We start from the raw sequence: 21,302 nt of genomic DNA on the forward strand, positions 1-21,302 counted from the left end.
AGAAAAGATTTGAGAATGTCCGATTTATTTAATTTACGTGCCTAGGAAAATGGTAAGGCACCACCCCCTTTTTTATCCCTGGATGGATGCGTCTGACTTGCAGTTTTGTTTATTTTTTTAAAGATTTATTTATTTATTTGACAGAGAGAGCACAAGCAGGGGGAAGCGCAGGCAGGCAGAGCGAAAGGGAGAAGCAGACTCTCCACTGAGCAGGGGGAGCCTGATATAGGGCTCTGTTCCAGGAGCCTGGGATCGTCATGACTAAGCCGAAGGTGGACACTTAACTGACTGAGCTACCCAGGCGCCTGACTTTCACTTTTAATAAAATGTAGTTACCTTCATGTGTATTGTTCTGACATAATTTTGATTTCAGTCTAAAAAGCTAATATAGTCAAACAAAAAGGGAAGTTTTAAAGTGAAGTTATTGATACCTCATCGTAGAGGTTTTGTTAACTAGACAAGAAAGAAAAGCTAATCATGTCTAGGCTGGATATTACTTGTTAGCCTTAAAACTTAACTGTTTTTTAAAAGCAGGCGCAAAATTGGAAAAATAATGTTATTATTGGGACATCTATCTGAGTAATATAGGATGCATGGAAAGAGAAATACCGTTGGGAAAATACCAGGAAGCTAGCTGATGGGAGTGTTGGAAGGTCAGAATCCGAGGATTTGGTCTTTTTCTCTTTCTTTCTTTCTTTCTTTCTAACCATTATTTTGTTGAGAACACTTAACATGAGAGCTGCCTTAAAATTTTGAGTGTGCAGTGCAGTATTGTTGACTAGTGGTGCGATGTTACACAGCAGATCTTTAGAACTTCATTGCACTTAACTGAAATTTGATGCCCATTCATTAGTAACTCCCTATTTTCCCCTCCCCCGTCCTCTTGATAACTACCACTCCAATTTTTGATTCTTTGAATTTAACGATATTAAATACCTCCCATAAATGAAATCATGTAGTGTTTGTCTTTCTGTGACTGGCTTATTTCACTTGGCGTAGTATCCTTAAGACTCATCCATGTTGTCATATGTGAGAGAATTTCTTTTTAAGGCCGAATCATAGTCTGTCATATACAAGTATATACATATACTACTGGCATATACTAGTATATACAACTGTATTTACTAGTTTCTTTGACCATTGATCCATCAGTGGACATTTCGTTGTTCCCGTGTCTTGGCTATTGTAAATGTGCTGCAGTGAACGTGGGAGTGCTGATATCAGTATCTCTTTCAGAGCCTCCTTTCACTTCCTTCGAGTAAATACTCTGGCATGAGATTGGATTGCTAGATTATATGGTAGCTCGATTTTTCATATTTTGAGTTATCGCTCTACTGTTTCTGTAGTATTTGCATTCCAATTTCTCCACATCTTCCCTGATACTGTCTTTTCTTTTTTTGATAATAGCCATCCTGACAAGTGCGAGCTGGTATTTCAGTGTGGGGTTTTTTTTTTTTTCAGTGTGGTTTTGATATGCATTTACCTGATGATTAGTGAAACTGAGCATTTTTTCACTCACCTGTTTGCCATTTGTATTTTCTTCTTTGGAGAAATGTCTGTCAAGCTCTTAGCCCCCTTTTTATTTGTGTTACTAGTGTTTCTAATAGTGAGTTTTAGTAATGCCTGTATACTTTGAAATTAACCATCAGATGAATGCTTTGTACTTGTTTTCTGCCATCCCATGGGTTGCCTTTTCATTCTGTTGATAGCATCCTTAGCCGTACAGAAGCATTTTAGTTTGTTGTAGTCCCTTTGTCTGCTTTTCTCTTGTTGCCTATGGTTTTGGTGTGATATTAAAGAAATCATTGCCAAGATCAGTGTCAGGAATATTTTGTCTTCCCTTTTAGGGGTTTTACAATTTTAGGTCTTATATTTAAATCTTTAATACCTTTTATTTTTTTTTTCATTTTCTATTTCTTTTTTTTAAATTTTTTATTTTTTTTCAGCGTAACAGTATTCATTGCTTTAATCCCTCTTAAATTGATGTCTGTGTATGATGTAAGATAAGGGTCCAATTTATTCTTTTGTCTATGGATATCATTTTCCCAGCACTCTTAGTTGCAGACTCTCCTTTCCCCATTGTGTATTCTTGACACCATTGTCAGACATCAGTTGACCATGTATGCATGGATTTATTTTTGAACTCTTCTGTTCTTTTCCATTGGCCTTTATATCTTTATGCCAGTACCATACTGTTTTTGTTTACTGTAGGTTTGTAATGTATTTTGAAACTAGGAGATGTGATGCCTCCAGTTTTGTTCTTTATGGATTGATTTGGCTTTTTGTAGTCCTTTGTGGGTCCATGAGTTTTAGAATTGTGTTTTTTCTATTTCTGTAAAGAATGTCATTAGGGTGTTTGGTAGGAATTGCATTGAATTTGTAGATTGCTTTGGGTTATATGGGCATCTTAACAATATTGAATATTGTTAAATAACAATATTAAATATTCTGATCTATGAACACAGGTTACCTTCCCATTTGTCATCTTTGATTTCTTTCATCAGTGTTCCCTAGTTTTTAGTGTACAAGTCTTCCACCTCTTTAGGTAAATTTATTGCTAAGTATTTTATTGTTTTTTGGTGCTATTGTAAATGGGACTGTTCTTCTTTCTTTCTTTTTTTTTTTCCCGATAGCTCATTGTTAGTGTATAGAAGCATAACTATTTTTTGTATCTTGATTTTGTATACTGCAACTTTACTGAATTTCTAAGTTCTAACAGTTTTTTGATGGAGTTTTCAGGATTTTCTATATGAAGGATCAAGTCATCTACAAACAGGGACAGTTTTACTTCTTCCTTTCTGATTTGGATGCCTTTTATTTCTTTCTCTTGCCTAACTGCTTAAGCTAGGACTTTCAGTTTTATGATGAATAGAAGTGGCAAGAATAGGCATCGTGTCTTGTTCTTGATCTTAAAAAAAAGTTTTACAGTTTTTTTACCATTGAGTTTGATGGTTGCAGTGAGATAAAAGCCAAAAAGATGGCTTCTTATTATGTTATTTTCTTTCTATTCATAGTTTATTGAGTTTTTAATCATAAAACGGTATTAAGTTTCATCAGATGCTTTTTCTGTACCCATGGAGACAATCATGTGAATTTTATCCTTTATTTTGTTAATATAGTGTATCACATTAATTGAAATGCAAATGTTGAACCATCCTTGCACCCTAGAGATACATCCCATTGGTTTATGATCTGTTTAATACATTGTTGCATTCAGTTTCTAGTGTTCTCTTGAGGATTTTTGTATCTAATATGCGTCAGGGATTTGGCCTGTAGCTTTCTTTCCTCCCACTGTTCCTGTCTGGCTTTGGTATCAGGGTAATGCTGGCCTGATAAAATGAATTTTGAAGTATTTCGTCTTCCAGTTTTTTGGACAAGTTTGGAAGGATCAGTGTTAATTCTTAAGTAAATGTTTGGTAGAATTCTCCAGTGAGCCATCTGGTCCAAGGCATTTTTTTTGTTGAAGGGTTTTTGATTATTGATTCAGTCTCTATACTAGTTGTAATTCTGTTCAGACTTTTTCTTTCTTCGTGATTGAGTTTTGGTATGTTGTATGTTTCTAGAAATTGAGCCTTCAGTTATCCTGTTTTTTGGGCATATAATTGTTCATATAATCTTTCATAATTCTTTTTATTTCTGTGGGATTAGCTGTAATATCACTTCATTTTTTTATTTTGTTTGGGGTTTTTTTTTTCATTATTCTAGCTAAAGGTTTATCAATTTTGCTTCTTTTGAAAAAACCAAGTCTTAGGGTTTTTTTCCTGTTATTCTATTTTCTGTTTCATTTATCTTTGCTTTGCTCTAATCTTTATTTCCTTTCTTGTACTAACTTTAATCTTAATTTGTTGTTTTTCTAGCTCCTTAAGGTATATAGTTAGGTTGTTTGCTTAACATCTTTCTTTTTTAATGTAGGCATTATCGCTATAGATAAACTGCCCTACTTCTACTGCATCCCATAAGTTTTGGTATATTGTGTTTTCATTTATTTCAAGGTATTTTCTAATATTCTTTTTGTTTCTTGATTCAGTAGGTGATCAAGAATGTGTTATTTAATTTCTACATGCTATGAATTTTCCACTTTTCTTCCTATTAATTTCTAGTTTCATTCCATTGTGATCGGAAAAAATTCAGTATGTTTCATTCTGCTTAAATTTGTTAGACTCGTTTGGTCTTAACACTTGGTCTATCCTGGAGAAAGATCTGTGAGTTTGAGAAGAATATGTGTTCTGCTGCTGTTGAGTAGATTGTTCTGTATACGTCTTTTAGGTCTGTTTGGTCTGTAGTGTTGTTCAAGTCCTCTATTTCCTTATTAATCTTCTGTCTGGATTTTCTATCCATTATTTGTCTTGATCTGAAAACAGAACCAACTAGAGAACTATGTGGAGAATGGAGTTGGATTTCAGAAGAGATCGTTGAAGTAGCTTCATTTAGAAGCATGAACAAGTTTGGAAAATAAAAATCTCATGAAAAACAAAATTAATAGTTAAGGTATTCTATTCAGTGAGAATAGAGAGGAAAAGCTGAAATGAGATATTGTTGTGATCAATAGCAACTTGATTTGCACCTAACCTGCTCGGTGAAGTTAAATATGGGTAGAAGTAATGATTGCCTCGGAGTTCCAAGATGAAAGAGCTTGTCAGAAAGGCTGATCTGAAGGGTCTTCTGTAAACAGTATTGGGGCATTAATCTGGAGGTAATTATTAAATGCTACTCAGGTTCAAAAAATATTTTCAGAGGAGGTAGCGTTAGAACTGGTTTTTGATAAAGACTAGTTGAGCACAGGCATTTGAAATCACATGCAAAGCCAAAGACTCCTCAGAGCTCCGAGAAAGCTGGTGTAGGAAAGTAGGAAATGAGGCTGGAAAGGTGCTTGGGTCTAGATTCTAAAGGATCTTGTTTACCTTATATGGGTGTGTGGATTTCTTGCCATGTGGCCAAAGGAAAAAAAATACGTAGTTTCATGTTGCAGGGGTAATCAAGAGGATATGACCACCAGTTGACTATTGAACTGAACCCTGGGCAATTGGTAGCTCCTCAGAGTGCCCTTTCCATTCCTTCCCCTTCTCCCCCAGTGCCTGCTCTGCCTGCCATTCCCTCAGTGGGAGCTGTTCCAAGGGCATAGCCTTCAGAGAGTAGAATGTTGTTGAGACCATCTGGACATTATGTGAGACAACCCAGTTAAGGCCTTATTTATATAGACATTTAAAATTCAGGAGAGTGAGTGCAGAGATTACTTACCTTGTGGCCACTCAAGACCAGCTCATAATCAAATGAATGCTTATGTTAATAGAATGTGATATTCTTTTAATAATAGTAATGATATTGTAAAGGAAGTAATTAAAGCTTTTTTGAAGAAATTCAGATGTGAACTTATTAGTATATCTGTGCATATAATTTGTATGAAAAGTTTAATGGAAGTCACCTTTGTTCAGGCAGTCGTAGTAGCACTGCATTTTTTATATTTTAAATTAGTTAATTGTATATCATCTGTTTGCAACGTCCTCTTTCCTGCTATCACAAATTGCCTTCACAATTGAGGCTTATTAATTTAATACTGAGTATTCTCATCTAATCATTTCCTTCAAATAGTATATGTCGATGAAGTAGAAGAGTGGCAAGATATATTTGGCTAATGTCATCAATTACTTGGTGTGCATGTAATAATATATTTTTTATTGAGGTGTTTTTGCACTGTCATCACACTGACTAGAGTCAGATTCTTACTTGGCACATCCAGATGCTCCAACTTTGTGTGACCCAGATAGAAAACATATGGGAGTATGTGCGTGTATTTTTAGCAAGTTAAGCTTTCTGCCTTAGAGCAAGATATAGGCAAAACTTTAGGAAGTGGGAAGAGAATCTCTGTTTTAGAAGATAATATAGAATTGAAGAAATGGTAGAAAAAGCACTAAAAACTATTTACTATAGTAAATATGGTATTTAAAAATTTTCAGTTTTTTAAAAGATAAAGATCCTTAATTTTTAATTACCATATTTTAAAAAATTTAATCCATTTTTAAATAATGAGTGCTGTTTTGAAAATGAATTTTAGTTGCCTGAGCAATAGCAAAGATTTCATTTTTTGGCAGACCTCTATAATCATTTATTGCTGTCCCAATCGTAACTAATTTAGAAAATGTTCCTAAATTACCCACCTTGACCTGATCCAGTAATTGTCTACTTTGAAATAATGTTCTAGAACTACTAGCAGTATTTAGTTAAAAATGAAATTCTACATTTAATGATTCTCATGTTTGACAGCTTTTTTAGAACTAACCCATTTCTTCAAGTGACCTTTTTACAATTCTGTGCACTAGCTACTCAGCACGTCAGCTAGTGAAACAACATTTTTGCATTAATCAGCAGCTAAGATTTATATATTTAGGCCTTACCTGAGGCAGCACTCTAATACAAACTAAACTAATATGATGTTTACATTAGAACTAACCCAGGCTTTATATCTGTATCAACGCAAGAAATTTTGGAATTTTAAAACATTAGTTTTCTTGACTACTTACTTTAAATATATTTACATGTATGTATCAGAGATGTAGCATAGCTCTAAAGAGATAAACTTTTCATGAATAAATTGTTATTACTCAGCTGGTCCTTGTTTAAAGGAAGTTGTGATATGGTAAGTATGAAACAAGGATACTTCCCATACAGCAGATTGTTTAGAACCTTACCTGCTTGGTATTATTTTTGAATATTGTTCCTTAAAACACCGACTACTAGCTGGCTTAAAATAACAGCTATAATATCAGAAGCCAGCACTTCTTTGTCTTTTTACACTCATATGCACACACATACAAACATACACATTAAGAAATGCAAAGATTACAGTCTGACAGCTCCTCAAAAAAAAAAAAAAAGAATTACCATATTACCCAGCAGTATAATAATATTAATAATAATATTAAGCAAGAGAAGTGGAAACACATTGCACACACAAACTTGCATATGAATGTTGATAGCAGTATCACTCATAATAGCCAAAAAGTGGAAATAACCCAAATGTACATCATCCAATGAAAGGATAATTCAAAAGTGTATCAATATAATGGAATATTACTTCGCTGTTAAAAAGGAACAAGGTGCTGGTATAACACGGATGAGCCTTGAAAACGTTACATTAGGCGAAAGAAGCCACTCACAAAAGACTATGTATTGTATAATTCCATTTATATGAAATACGTAAAGTAGGGAAATTTATCAAGACAAAGTAAATTAGTAATTGCCTTAGATGAAGGCAGGGAATGGAGAGTGATTGCTAACACGTACAGGATTTCTCTTTAGAATGATAAAATGCTTTTATTATTAGTTGTAACGGTTGCATCACCCTGTGAATATACTAAACAACATTGACTTATATACTTAAAATGGGCAAATTGTGTGGTTTATGAATTAATATCTCAATAAGACTGTAATATTTAAGAAATGAAAGAAAAATGAAGGCTACTTTGGATTTCCTAAAGTAAAGGAGTAGAAAAAGATTATAATTTCTAACCCATGTAGTGGTGTGACAACCAGCAGTCTTAATTTTTAAAAATAAAGAGGTAGTTTTCAACTCCACTGGGGTTACTTTTCCCTAGAAAAATGTGTTGTACAAATGTTCATTCCTTCAGCAAATTGTTTATTGTGCCCTTTTGGATACCTGGCACTGTTCTCGATACGAGGGACTCGGTCACCTTCCCCTTTGTTCTTCTCTTCCTCTCTACATGCCATCACCAAGTCACATCAAGTCTGTTTCATATTCTTTAGTTGATCACTGTGCCCTCTTTCCCTCTTAGCAATAGGCTTAGTTCTGTTACCTAGTCCAGTGACTCTCAGCCACAGGATGGATGGATGGATGGATGGATGGATGGATGGATGGACGTATTTGATCGTGGGGAAGAACAGAAGGAGAGAGAGAGTGTAAAGCAGACACCCCATGCTGAACGCAGAGCGCAATGTGGGTCTCAGTCTTAGGACCCTGAGATCATGACGTGAGCCAAAACCAAGAGTCAGACAACCAACTGTGCCATCCACCCAAGCACCCCTCAGCCATAGTGTTAATATTAGTAAAGTACCAATGTATGCAAATGTTTTACCTTAAAAGAAAAATTAGAAGAATAATCCTATAATTGTCACACTGGCTTGCATTCCACTTTGTTTTTTTGTAAGTATAAGAAAAAGTAGTAGCATTATAACTAGTGTGCCAGGAATTATACACAATCTTCAATGCCTATTGAAATATTTTGTGAATGTGAACTCATTCATTTTAGCATGTCCTCAGGAAAAGTGAGAATCTCTGAGCTGGATAAATTCAATCACATTTTTAAAAACTTATATTGCTTTAGTTTCAGTTCTCACTAAATCATTCTTACAAAAGATCTTTTTTATAGAAATATAGTTCACAATACAACATTATGTAAATTTAAGGTATATTACATATTAATTTGATACATTTATATATTGTAATATGATTGCCATTGTAGCAATAATTAGCATCTCTATCATATTACATAATTATCATTTATTTTTAGTGGTTGGGATACTTAGGGTTCAGTCTTTTAGCAAGTTTGATGATTATTATAGGGTAGTGTTGTTAATATTTGCTATATTGTGCATTAAATCTCTAGACTTAATTACTACTTGTTGCAAGTTTGTACCTTTAAACAACATCTATCCTATCTCCCCACCTTCTATTCCCTTGTAACTATCATTTTATTCTCTGATTTCTTTGAGTTTGGTTTTAGATTCCACATATGAACAGTACCGTACAGTATTTGTCTTTCTGTATCTGACTCCTCTCACTTAACATAATGTCCGTAAAGTCCAGAGATCTCTTTCTAACATCCATGTCTGATCAAGCATTTTCCCAGTTAGATATCTTTCTCCAGTGACTCTGCACTGCATGTAAGATAAACTAAACTTCTTTGTGTGATATGGTCAGTCTTTTATGATCTTGCTCCTGTCTGTCCAGCTTCATCTCCAGCAGCCCATATTCTCTGTGCTTCCATGCCTTTGCATGCGTCCTTCTGTCTGTCAGCAGTGTCTGTCCCATGAGTCATGGGGACAGACTCCTTTCAGGTTTCTCTGCACCTACAGTTGCTCTGTGAAGTAGACTTAAGTTTCTACTACAGTGTGTCTGCTGTGTTTCATAATAGCAGTTTTTATAATGCATTATAATTATTTTAATATCTTATTTTCCTTTTATATTTTTAGCTTCCTTTTATCTTTAATTTCCCAGCTTTTAGAATGGAATCCGATGTGAAGTAGATGCTCAATAAATACTTGCTGAATAAGTTCAAAATGAGGGGGATACCTGGGTGGTGCAGTCGCTTAAGCCTCCAGCTCTTGGTTTCAGATTGGGTTGTGATCTTAGGGTCATGGGATTGAGTGCTCGTTCTGGCCCCCTGGCCTCAGCGCAGAGTCGGCTTAAGAGTCTCTCTCCATGCCCTGCCCCCATGTGCTCTCTTTCTCCCTCTCTCTCAAAATGAATAAATCTTCAAAAAAATTTCGAAATGAGCTCCTCCAAAAATTTTAATTTAGCTAAAGTATTTATAGATTATATGTGATAAAATTGAAGGTTAAAAATATATTTGTGACTCTACATCCCATATTTCCTGAAGCAGTTCCAATTTTAAATAGTCTAGTATATTGTCCTGTAAGTATAAATGTAGTTACCAAGACATAATTTTTGTTTAGAAATATACACATTGGGGGCACCTTTATGGCGTAGTCAGTTAAGCATCCAGTTATTGGTTTTGGCTCAGGTCATGATCTCAGGGTCATGAGATGTAGGCCTTTGTTGGGCTCCGTGCTCAGCATGGAATCTCCCTCCTGCCTCTCCTACCACTCATTCTCCATGGTGCCTGTCTTTAATGAATAAATAAATCCTCAAAAAAAAAAAAAAAGAGAAATACACACATTGAACCTATACCTCAGTTTTTTAATTGTTTATAATTTATTTTTATACTTTGGTTTCTTCATGTACTTTATGTTTTTCTAATTAAGATCACTTTGAAAGCAATACATAATAGTGGAAAGGTGAAATTTAGGATGGTGCAATACCTGAATTATTTTCCTAATTCTGTCATTTTGCTGTGTGCACTTTGGGCCTAATTACTGCACATCTCTATTTCTGTGAATATTAATGAATGAAAATAACTGGAAATTTAGAAATTTAGAAATTCTTAGGTATAAGGATCTGTATTATAATATCTGTATTAGTACTGACAACTGCATTCAAAAATATTCTGATTTTAGGATGCTGGGATAGTAGCTCTCAGTCTTTTTGGACTTCCATTATTCTGGTGTGGTTTCTTTGATTTGGGGACCCCAATTATTTATTTATTTTTAAGTGAATAGATTAAAAATAATTTTGGTTTGAGAATACGCTAATACCCTCAAGTTAATTGGAGAGTAGAGAGTATATCACATGGATGTGGAGGGTAATCATACATGAAAATGCATTTGTCTTTGAGAATTCCAAGTTAGGGTCTGATGTTGGCTCTAACTTATTACTGTCTTTGACTGGAGAGGGGAGAGATGTTAGCAGAGTAAAAATAGTAAGTTTGGAGCCAAAAAGATGGGGTATAAATTATGGCTCCATGACCTACTATCTAAGTTTCTTTGGATAAATAAGTCAGTCTGAGGTTCATGGCCTTCCTCTGCATAATGAGATAATAATACCTACGTGAAAAAGTTGTGAAAATTAACAGTGGTTTCTAGAATAGTAGTGCCAAGTAAGTTCTTCATAAATCATAAGTCCTATGTGATTATTATTAATAAAACTCTGGAAATAGGTAAAAGGTTTCCTGTTACACTGAATTTCAGGTTAGTTATTGTTGAGTTGTTGTTGAGTAGTTGTTACAGTACCTCTGTTTTCCTAAGCAGGTTTGTCTTTAAGATTCTAAAAGTCTTAACACATCAACATGCAGGGTCAGTGCTAATTGCCATGTCCAGAGGGGCACTTTCCTTCACTGCTATCCCCCAGCATGCCAGTTAGAGGGCAACACTGAATCCGTTTACTTCACTTTTCATTTTATTATATATAATATTCTCAGTACTTCAAACTGCCTTTGTAGGTTTCTGTTCATATTAAGGAGCTCATTGGGCCAGAATCCTTTGATCTAGTTTGGTCTTGTCAGAGTCTCACTGTTCCTCTCTCTCTCTCTCCCCCTTCTACAATCAGATATTTAGATCGCAGTTTTTTCACTCACAACAAATGTAACTTTTCTACGTTACAGGAGATAATTATAAGGAACTTCTTAACCTCTAGCCATTGAATCTACAAACCTACTTGTTTATACACCTATTATTTCTTTACTGCTTCCAGTTCGAGTGTGTCATATTAAGACCCACCCTTGATCCACACCTGCCTCTAGTTATTGCTCTGTCTGCTTTCGGTTTACAGTGAAACTTTTTCTGAAATGCTGTCTAGTTTCACATTTTTTTAAAAAGATATATTTTATTTATTTGACAGAGAGATTGTAAGTAGGCAGAGAGGTAGGCAGAGAGAAAGGGGGAAGCAAGCTCCCTGCTGGACAGAGCGCCCAATGTAGGGCTCGATCCCTGGACCCTGGGATCATGACCTGAGCCAAAGGCAGAGGCTTAACCCACCCACGCAGGCACCCCTAGGTTCACATTTTTTACGTTCTCCCCATAATCACTATACGTCATTGAGATTTGGCTTCGTTTACTCTCCTTCCCTAGAACTGCCGCACTCTTCTGATTGTTAAATCCTGTAGCCTCAACTCTGTTCTGTGTGCCGTACTGTCCTGTAGTGCGAGCGACCTCTGTGTCGACACGACTCCCTTTCAGTCTCTTCCTCCTTTGCTAGTCCCCTGAATGCTGATGTTTTCTTCTAGGTCCTTTACACATTGTTGTAAGGATTTGGGAGGTGCCGGGTGAATGTTTGTTAACAAATTATGCCTATATTGATTGTTTCTCAGGAGATTTACTATCATTGGATCTTGTTAACTGAACAAATTGCAATATATTATATCTGATGGTGCACTTCACAAACTAGATCAAACCACAAACATGGTCCAGAGAGACTGGACCATGATTCTCTTAAACTACCCTACTACGTATTTCCAGTGAGAAAAATCCAAGCTCATTATTCAGCTTTTTATGTCTATGAGATTCAGTTAGCTTTTTTAAGTGGTCTGTATGTACAAGGTAATTGCAAAGATAATTTTAAAGAGCATGCATTATCCAAATTTTTTATTCCATTTAGACTATTTACAGAAATCTTGCAGCTTAGTATTCCATCCTCAATAAAATAGTAATACCTTTCTGAGAGTAACAATTTAATTTAAATATACTTTAAAGTATATACTCTAAAGGTTAGGATTAGGCACTGCCTCGTATACTTGCCTACATTGTTTATTTTCATCTTTCATCAACTCTGGGAGATAAATATTCTTAGTCATTTTGTAGAGAGGAATAAACTGAGGTTAGGGGAAGTTAAATAGATTTTATGCCATAACATATATAGTTACTAAAATTCACAACCAGAGTTCTGACTTTGTAGCCCGTGCATCTCTTCTAAATGTACTGAAATTATAAGCTGGGGATGAATGCTAAATACGGAAATAAATGAGGTAAGCATTTGCGTTTAGTAAATCTAAATTGTGTTAAAAATCGTCTGTGTCTTTTTGTCCCTAGGCAGTTATTTGGCAGAAAAATAGAGTATCTGATCATAAGATGGCTCTCATGTCTGTTCTGGGGACTGGCGTTATGGGCAATATGGAACCCTTTCAGTACCGCGCTAAAGAATCTCAGGTATACCACAAAATGTCCTTAAGTAATTCTGGTTTACTACTGAAACTGTCAAATTATTTTTCTTTTGGGGTTTGGGTTGGCAAGAAGTTTTTCTTGTAACATTTTAATTAGATGTATGTATAGGGTAAAAAAAGAAAATACATTTACAACTTATATTAACCCTCTCTCGCTAGCCCTACTTCCTGTTTTGTTTTTTTTTTAATTTGAACGTTATAGTTACATTTTTTTTTTTTAATAATGCTTTTCAGTAAAGGATCTTATCCATTTACTTTTTGCCATGAAAGAAGAAGAGTTGGGGCACCTGGGTGTCTCCGTTGGCTAAGCATCCAACTCTTAATTTCAGCTGAGGTCGTGATCTCACGGTCATGAGATTGAGCCCCACGTTGGGCTCTGTACTTAGCAGGGAGTCTGCTTGAGATTCTCTCCCTTCCCTCTGCTCCTCCCCCAGTCTCGTGCGCTCTCACGCAAATACACAAATCTTTTAAAAAAAAATGTTAATAAGAAAAAGAAGAGTTGAGCTCTCTCTTACTTTTGTTTTCCCTTAACAATTCTAAATATGTATGTACTCCAGCTTCCTTCTCTTGATCTCTCAGCTTCAGACAGTGCTTCTTGAATTCCTGGAATGCTGGACGAGGTTATGAATTAAGAACACTCCCAGTCTTACTTTTATATCATGTCAGCCCTACTTTTATATTATCAAGCTTAATGACTTGTTTTCTTTTGCAGCCAATTTTAAATCTCCATCTTTTGTTTGAAAATTGACAGCAAAAGTTGAAAATTTATTTGGAGAATACTGCATGTCTACAAATAAATTTCAGTGCAAAGCCAAGTATTGTACTGGGATTACATTTCCTAAGAATCCATGTTATGTGTTCATTTTATACAAATGAGACAATTTCTATTGTTGCAATTAAGTGGAATCTCCTTTCTTGTTCTCCTGTCACTTGCTCAAAATTTGCTTTATATATGAACTATCTTATAGAGTTTTTGCTTTTTCTGGACTTTCCAAGGTTTGGGTTTTGTTTGTTTGTTTGTTTTTTTCCCTTTCTTAAGTTGAAGAAATTTTCTTCATCATGTCAACAATTAAATCCAGGTCTTCTACTTATTCTGGTAGCTATAGCTGGTAATTTATTCTATTCCATTTTTAAAAAGCATTAGATTTAGAACCTAATTTCTTAATCGAACTGATTACATGCCAGGTGTTTTATACAGCTCCCATCCTGGAATTTTTTTCCAAGGAATACTAGTTGTTTACATTATTTCATATATCCCATGTCTTCCTGAGAAGTATTCATTCTCATTTTTCTCATATACATCTTTAGTTAACTACCACAGAAAGGGGACATGAGAGGTAGACTTTTATGTATGAGAATGCCTTTATTTTATACTTTCTCTTGTTGACTTTCTCTCTAGTCTGGTAGATCTAGAATTCTAGATTGAAGATAATTTTTCAGAACTTTGAAGACATTGAGTACCTTTGACCATCCATTGTTGTTGATGGGAAAATGAATGCATTCTAGTTCTTTCTTTATTTCTGTATTTTTCTTTCTGAACGTTCTTAGGATCTTTCCTTGGTCTCTGTTCCAAGAATGTCTCAAGATGCATGTCTTTTATTATTCATTTGCTTATTATGCTGAGCACTTGTGAGACCTTTTGAATTTGAAAATTCATTTCTTTTTGAGGTCTGGTTATATACTTCTATCTGTCATAACTTTGATCACTTCTCTCTTTTAATGAAACTCCTTATTATTGATTTAGGATCTTCTGTTATTTTTCTCCTCCTGTTTTTCTCAAGTTTTGTATCTTTTCCTTTTACTGTAAGTTTTTGGAGATGTCATACTCTGTTTTATCCCTTCTGGATTTTTTTGAACATTTTGTGTTTCATTTCCAAGAGTATTTATTTTTTATTTTTTATTTTTCTAGAGAGAAAGAGACAGAGGGAATGAGGGTGGGGAGGGGCAGAGGGAGAGAAAAAGAGTCCCAAGCAGGCTCTATGCCCAGCACAGAGCCTAATGCAGAGCTTGACCCCACGACCCTGAGATCATGACCCTGGCTGAAATCAAGAGTCAGATGCTCGGGGCGCCTGGGTGGCTCAGTTGGTTGGGCCACTGCCTTTGGCTTGGGTCATGATCCCGGAGTCCTGGGATCAAGTCCCGCATCAGGCTCCTTGCTCAGCGGGGAGCCTGCTTCTCCCTCTGCCTGCTCTGCCTGCTGCTCCCCCTGCTTGTATGCGCTCTCTCTCTCTCTCTGACAAATAAATAAATCTTTAAAAAAAAAAAAAAAGAGTCAGATGCTCAACCAACCGACTGAGCCACCCAGGTGCCCTCCAAGAGTGTTTTCAAATTTTACTGCTTTTTTACAACTTCATATTGTTGTTTTATGGATACAAAATCTTGACTCTCTTTAGAGATACTAAGTTTTATTTCTATTTTTAAATTATTTGTTCCTTAAATTACCTCTTTTTTAGGAGGAGGTCGGTTTTGTTTTGCTTTCCGGGTCTTTTTCCTCCAAGCCTTTTTTTTTTTTTTTTTGTGGATAAAAAGTCTAACTGGGAACTTAGTGTTTGTGGCTGGGCTTATTGTGTGTCAGGCTTCAGTTGAGTATTAATCAAGATCCTGGTCCTGTTCCCAGAGTCGGGGGGAGTCACGAGTGCCATCATGGGGTGGGGGCTTAGCACACCGCACCCATACTCACTGCTCCAGTTCTCAGGAAATTCATCTCTCCCTGCTCCCCTCCTTTCCTTCCTCTTTTTCTTTGTTCTTCCTAGCACAAAGTTAGATAATTGTCATTGGTTCTTGACAGATTATCCTTATTCAGTTTCTTTATGGAACAGTCTATAAGATAGAATCTGCTTGTTTTTGCTTGTCTGCTCACTTGAAGCCTGAAGGCTCTACATTCTGTGAGACATTTGGTTTCTTTTTTCTTCTCTTTTTTCATAATTTTTTGAAATTTCTTTTCTGCTACTAGTTCTTCTATTCTCCTTGTAGTATTGCGTTCTTAATTATTATTTTATTAGTTTTGGATGGAAGCTTGTGCTCTGTTGATGTTCTCTCTGCCGGAGGAACAATTCAGGCCAGCCTTAGTGGCCAGCTGTGGTGCCTGGAGCACTGGCCATGATCTGACATAGGTCCTGTTTTTCAGAGCTTCCTTAATAGTTGTTAAGTAGTTTCAATATATCCTAGTGCCACCTTAGACTCGTTATGGTGGCTGACTTGGGATAATAAAGGTACTATCTCGGGATAGTGAATTCCCCCATGTTCCTTGTGGTTTCATGGGACTTCATTGCCTACACTGGTAACCCAGGAAGCTTATGACAGATCCAGACTTGATGATCTTTGGTATTGTGCTCTTGGTATTCTAGCTGTCATAGTTTGTTCAGAAGCACGAGCATTACCTATATGCTTGTTAGAGATCAAGGACCTCATCCCGGACATAGGGAATCAGGATCTGCATTTTAACAAGACCCCACATTCAAGTACGAAAAACACTGACGTAGATTTTGGTCAGTTATGCTTTCATGTGTGATTGGAACTGTCCTGTTAGTCATTTTCCCAGTGGAAATCACTATATTGAGATGTATTGCCAGATCTATGCTTGCCCATTGATTTTTAAATTTTCTTTTGAATTGGGTGAGAGCTGCTGGTAATCTATCATAGATATCAAAACTTTTGCTATACCTTAATGTGGTTATCCTTGCACAGAAGAATGCAGGAATTTGGAAAGCATGTGCTGCTGAATAGTTCCAGTTCCATGGGTTGTCAGAATGGTGAACTTCTGAGTATGTCTCTAGTGAGAGTGACCATCTAACCAAATCTCTCTTCTATTTATGAACTGTGTTTATGAATTGTATTTATGTTGCCAGTAGCTCCCCATTACCACTCCGTGCTTTCTGGACTTGTAAGGAGGGTTATCCTGTATCAGAGTTTCTTTGACCCTTTCTCATTCCTGGCCAAAAGCAACTTATGTTGTTTGCCTACTGCTAATAGTTGCCCTATCTCACCTCACTTCTGTCCCTATTACATATCTTCAGGTTGTGAAACTTGGCCACCAAGATGCCTTCACTGTACTGGGATGGCAAATGCATTCATCATTGAGAACCTTGGATAGAGAGAATCCTCTGTATCTCTTCCCATAATGTTGAGGGTCACTTTCCTTCCTAGAGCCACTTAATGTTGGAGAATCTCTTATTTATGGATGGCAATCCCCGCTGAACCACTGCTGTGATGGCATTTATTAGGAGTTTCCCAATGTGGCTTTGTTAGCTTAAGGGATAGAGATAAGATTTTATTTTTTTTCATGCTTGTTTTTTGTTTTGTTTTGTTTTTTGATAACTATCTTCTCTTGATATTTTTATCTCTGCGTTTTTCCATGCCAAGTTCTGGGTGAATTCCTCAATGCTGCCTGATTTTTATTCCCAAAACTGCATATTTCCAGGATTCAGAATTTATTTGTTTTCCTGTTCTCTTCTAAACTTGTTTATAGCTATGAGTCTTGATTATTTTAATCACCTGATTTTTTAAATAATGGATGTAACTTTTCTTTACTCTTTTGAAAGCATAGTACATGTACTAATTTCAAAGTTCTTTTCTATAGCTCTGTTATTTCTACTTTTCTGGGAGAATAGTCTCTCATTCTCTGCTATTTTATATGCTTTGAAATTTTAATTTGCACAGTCATTGTGCATGCAGGTTTGTTGTTTTGTTATTTTTGTTTTTATCTACTCCACCTTCTTCCTCCCCGTGGCTTGGCAGGTACCACCCCCCTCCCGGCCCCAGTTCAAAACCAGGTGCTAATCTTAGTAGTTCATGCCTTCTGTCCTGCCAAGATTTTATCGACCCCTTTTCCTAGCTGACTTCGCTTAGCTTTATTTTTGGTTTTGGAGTTATCTGTGTTCTTTCTTGTGACCCTTGCAAGCAGTTCCATAAACAGTAGTCACAGTATTTTTTTAAGCATTTTTGAGGGCTGTTTCAGTGGCTCATCTCACATGGAAAGACTGATTTTAATTAATTTTTTGCCTAGTATGTGTTTTCTGTTCCTGTTTCCACATCAGAATGTAATCTCCACCTGGCAGATTGTTTCTTCTTTTAATTGAGATATAGATGATATATAACATTGTATTAGGTTCAGGCATGCAACAAAATGGTTTGTTATAAGTATATATTGCAGAATGATCACCACAGTAAGTCTAATTACATCTATGACCTCACATGGTTACAAAAACCTTCTTTTTCTGACACAGCTGGTTTGTGATCCAAGAGCACATAAGACTTTTGATTTCAGCCATCACTATCCCTTATGTTTTGCATCCTTAACATCTTATGTTGTCTTCCTTTTAAAGGGTTCAGTCTTGAGATTTTTGTAAAAATTGATTTTATCTATCACTATTAGGTATTTGCAGGTGAGATCTGGGAGAAGGGAGTTTCTGCATGAATTTGTCCCACTGTCCTGAGCAGAATTACTTAAATTATTATTTTAGAAACATAACTCCCTGGTGTTCTGGAGATTTACTAAAAGGGAAAACTACGATTAGGAAACCAGTCAGGGTTACTTCAGCAGAACCAGAGGAGATGGGAGGAGATGGGTTTGACAGATTGGGTTGGTGGCAGGACTCACTGTCATGCTGAGAAACGTGGAGGAGCCAGTAGTACAGCAGGGCAGCAGTGGCATGAAATAGTTCATCAAGTTTGGAATGTCGTGTGATTGAGAAGATTTTTGTGACTGCTAGTTAAAAATAGTAAGCATTTGGGGGTGAAAGAAATAGAGGCTGTACATCTGTATCTTAGTCTCACTGGTGTGTGTGTATGGATGTGAATGAAATTACTCAGAAAGTCCAGTCCAAGAAGAAAGACTCTGATGATGGAACTCAGAGGAACCATCATCATTTATAGGTGGTAAGCAAAGGGAGAGAAATCAGCAAACCAGACTACAGAGGAGGTGCAGGGAGGAAGCAGAGAGACCAAAAGAGAGGCTTCCCGAGTGACAGAGTTGTCATTGACTTCGGGCTCTTCAGATTCTTCCCGTCTATTGCCTCAGATTTACTTCTCCCGACCTCCTACCTTGCAGCAAATGGTCGATTTTCTGTTCACAGAGTTGCTGTTTTCTTCATTCTCCAGTTGAGTCCGTAGGTGTTCAGAACGGTTTGATGTCTGTCTAGCTGGCTTCCTGGGACCAAACGAAATTTAAGTCTCCTACTCCTCTGCCATCCTGGACCCTCTCACGGGTCTGCAGAGAATCAAATAAGAGAAAGACTGAGTGTCCAATGGAGGTAGTAGAAACCAGATTCTAGGGGATTATTGGAGGTGATGAAGGGAAGGAGGAGAGGGCCATAGTTGCAGAGCAATCAGGGGAGAAGTATTTGTTTATATTTTTGCCTTTTCATTTTTGTTTTGCTTTGTAGGTTGAGGAATACTTAGGTCAGAATCTTGTATGGTCAAATTTTTATTTGGTTGCACTGATTTTCTCTCTCTCTCTCTCTCGCTCTCTTTCTCTTTTTGGCACTGTTTTGGTCTCTAACAGATATTCTTTTTCCATAAGGTACCCTGATTTTCATTTTTAGAGCATTTTATGACTTTGCTCTTTGATTTTACTTTTCCATATAACTTAAATATACTTTGTTCATAAGGTCATCCTAAGTCATTTTTAAAACTCAGTATTTGGAAATGATAATTATTCAGTGGACAACTAAGATGGTATAAAAGGAAAAATACTACCAATATTACCTGTTTTTTCTTATTTCATTTTTCATTCCTACCTATTTGGGGCAGTTTTAAGTCCACAAACCCAGTAAGTCTTTCAGAGACTAAACAGGTGCTTCCTGATGCTCAGCAGGTGCTTTAAGAAAGATCTCAGGTTACCTGGTAAATTATGCAACCATTTATAAATGCTGTGGACTTTTACAGTTAAGTAGTATTTAGTAATACATTATCCAGCTTTATTAATTTATTTTTTAAATTGGCACAGTTTGGCACTGTGACAATAATGCACTTAGTGTTCTAAAATTGGTAATGCATCTCCTTAAACACTTATTTCCAAGAGTAGGGATAGCCATAGACATAGAGGGCAGCCTACCCAGTGTGTCGGTAAAGAGCCTCATGGTTTCTCCTTACCTAAAAATAGCATCTCCGCTGACACTTTCACTTTCCTAGACCTAAGCTGAAATCTTACTATTAGTGTTTCTCAACAGGTTAATATAAATACCTCTGTTACTAGTTGTTTCAGATAAGAGAGTACAGGCTTCTATTTTAAATAACTTGACCAAGATCACATAGTTAGTAATGGAGCTAGGATTTAAATCATGTTGGTCTGGCTCTGTCCTATATTCTTAACAAATCTCTGTATTATATTTAGAAATAATAAGTAGGAGCATTTTTTCTTTGCTTCTATCTCCTCGATCTCTTTCTTTTCTCTGGTATTTTTTGTAGGATCCTTTATCGTTTTCTCCCTCCTTTTTATACGTTTGTAAAATAAAGAGCATAAAAATAATTGGGTTGATTGTAGAAAAGTTCTCTGAACAAAAATGAAAATAAAATATTACAATTGGGGGGCACCTGGGTGGTTCAGTGGGTTAAAGCCTCTGCCTTCGGCTCAGGTCATGATCCCAGGGTCCTGGGATCGAGCCCTGCATTGGGCTCTCTGCTCAGCCGGGAGCCTGCTTCCTCCTCTCTACCTGCCTCTCTGCCTCCTTGTGATTTCTGTCTGTCAAATAAATAAATAAATCTTTAAAAAAAAAAAATACTACAATTGGTATCAAAGAGTAAAGGGATTTTTTTTTTTCTCTGAAAGGATATATGAGTGCCCTTTTTTTTTTCCCCCAAGATTTTATTTATTTATTTGTCAGAGAGAAACACAGCAAGAAAGGGAACATAAGCAAGGGGAGTGGGAGAGGGAGAAAGAGGTGACTTCTCACTGAGCAGGGAGCCCAATGCGGGGCTCCATCCCAGGACTCTGGGATCATGACGTGAGCTGAAGGCAGATGATTGGCAACTGAGCCCCCCCCCCCACCAGGCGCCCTTGAAAGGGATTTTTAAATGAGAAATGAAAACACAGTCAGGTCGACTCCACAAAATAGAAACAGCCACTTCTTTTTAGGAAAAGATGGCTGAAAAGGGGCGCCTGGGTGGCTCGATGGGTTGGGCCTCTGCCTTTGGCTCAGGTCGTGGTCTCAGGGTCCTGGGATCGAGCCCCGCGTCGGGCTCTCTGCTCAGCGGAAAAGCCTGCTTCCCCTCCTCTCTCTCTGCCTGCCTCTCTGCCTGCCTGTCAAATAATAAAATTTAAAAAAAAAAAAAAAGGACAAACATCTAAAAGAAAGTCCTAGTATGAAGAATTTCTAGACAGTAAAGAAAAGAAGAAAGAAAATAGGGTTGAACAGACAGCAGTATTTATGTTGTATGCCCTTTGACAGTAAAACATATGCCCATTCATGAAGCTTTTATGAATGCCAATTTTTCCTTAAAAAGAATTGTAGGAAGAGAGAGTTAGAGGCCAAGAACACCAGTGTAATAAGCTTCCGTGTTTTATTTAAGGTTAAT

At 36.6% G+C, this 21,302-nt stretch overlaps 1 protein-coding gene across 9 annotated transcripts in view; it reads left to right on the forward strand.

Moving 5' to 3' along the window:
- The window catches only part of PMS1 (PMS1 homolog 1, mismatch repair system component), an 87,101-nt gene that overhangs the window by 42,901 nt on the left and 22,898 nt on the right, over positions 1–21,302 (forward strand). For 7 of the 9 annotated variants that reach the window (XM_044241154.1, XM_044241156.1, XM_044241157.1 and 4 more), the window contains one exon: positions 12,658–12,774. The exons of the other annotated variants lie outside the window; for them this stretch is intronic. In XM_044241154.1, the coding sequence (XP_044097089.1) occupies positions 12,658–12,774 (117 nt within the window). The remainder of the gene's footprint in view (positions 1–12,657; positions 12,775–21,302) is intronic. 9 annotated transcript variants of the gene reach the window in all.

Source organism: Neovison vison, chromosome 3 (assembly GCF_020171115.1).
Source record: "Neovison vison isolate M4711 chromosome 3, ASM_NN_V1, whole genome shotgun sequence".
Taxonomy (NCBI): Eukaryota; Metazoa; Chordata; class Mammalia; order Carnivora; family Mustelidae; genus Neogale; species Neogale vison.